The sequence below is a fragment of the Merops nubicus genome, unplaced genomic scaffold (genome assembly GCF_000691845.1).
Source record: "Merops nubicus isolate BGI_N331 unplaced genomic scaffold, ASM69184v1 Scaffold42006, whole genome shotgun sequence".
Classification (NCBI taxonomy): Eukaryota; Metazoa; Chordata; class Aves; order Coraciiformes; family Meropidae; genus Merops; species Merops nubicus.
The window spans coordinates 389-1,608 of record NW_008613749.1 but is presented as its reverse complement, the minus strand read 5'-3'; the positions used below and the strand labels follow the sequence as shown (position 1 = coordinate 1,608).

Below are 1,220 nucleotides of genomic sequence, written 5' to 3'. Positions count from 1 at the left end.
GCTCTCAGAGGGGGTCTTGGCGGTGGAGGAGGTGGCCAGCGAGCCGCTGTTTTTGAAGATGCGGAGCAGCCTCCGCTTGTAGCCCCGGAAAGCAAAGAAGTAGATGATGGGGTCAATGCAGCAGTTGAGGTTCATGAAGGCCACGGTGACTTGCAGGGACATCTTGAAGGCTTGCTGCTCCTGGCAGGATGGCTGGTAGAGGATCTTTCTGACCATGAACTGGACAATGTTGAGGTGGTAGGGACTGAAGCAGAGCAGGACGGCCAGTAGCACCACCAGGATGACAGTGAAGGCCCGGCGGTGGTGTCCGTTCTTCACCGTCAGTGGGTTCTCCTTGGCTGTCTGGCAGAGCTTGAGGTTGATCCTCACGTAGCACACCAAGATGATGCCCACAGGCAGGAAGAAGCCGAGCACACAGGCCCCCAGAAGCAGGTAAGGCAGCTTGGGAACCTCCTCAAAGTTGAAATACTCCATGCACGTCAGCTTGTCCCCCATCCTCCGCGTCATGGGCCGCATAAGCAGCGGCGCCGTCTGCAGGAACACCAAGGACCATATGAGGACACAGACACCCCTGGCACGGCTCATCTTCCGGATCCTGCCGGGGTGCCTGGTGCGCACCACGGCGATGTAGCGGTCCACGCTGACGCAGGTCATGAAGTAGATGCCCACATAGGTGTTCATGTAGAAAATGAAGGCTGTGACCCGGCAGAACCAGTCCCCAAAGGGCCAGTCAAACTCCAGGATGTAGTAGGCAATCCTGCCTGGCAGCGCCAAGGTGAAGAGGGCATCAGAGAGGGCCAGGTTCACCAGGTAGAGGTCGGTGGAGTTGAGCTTTTTCTTCCTGCGCTGAAAGGTGATGCAGAGGGCCAGGGTGTTCCCACAGGCGCCGAACACCAGCAGGGCAGTGTAGAAGAAGGAGAAGATGACTTTGGCAGAGAAGTGGTGGTTGTGCACGTTGCAGCTGCTCTGGTTGCTGGAGGTGAGGTTGGCAGGTGGAAATACGGCCTCCACAAGAGCCATTTCCGCGGTGCCTTGCGGGCTCCTGCCCTCTCCCTAGGAATAAGAACAGACGTGAAACTTGCAGCTGATCAATAACAGGAGCAGGACTCAGAGGGCTGTCCCTCCTCACAACTCGAAGGCCTGTCCCCTGCTCCCTGCCACCCCACAGCAGCACGCAGCTCGAGTCATTTGGAAAAATGCATCTCTTGTGATTTCGGTCT

At 57.5% G+C, this 1,220-nt stretch overlaps 1 protein-coding gene across 1 annotated transcript; it reads right to left on the bottom strand.

Annotated features, from left to right (window-relative positions):
• Positions 1-12: 12 nt before the first annotated feature.
• Positions 13-1,020, bottom strand: LOC103774569 (G-protein coupled receptor 183-like; the record flags this gene model as incomplete). The annotated part of the gene is made up of 1 exon (XM_008941981.1): positions 13-1,020. A coding segment is annotated over exon 1 (1,008 nt), but the record flags the coding sequence as incomplete, so codon positions are not given.
• Between the last annotated feature and the right edge of the window lie 200 nt (positions 1,021-1,220).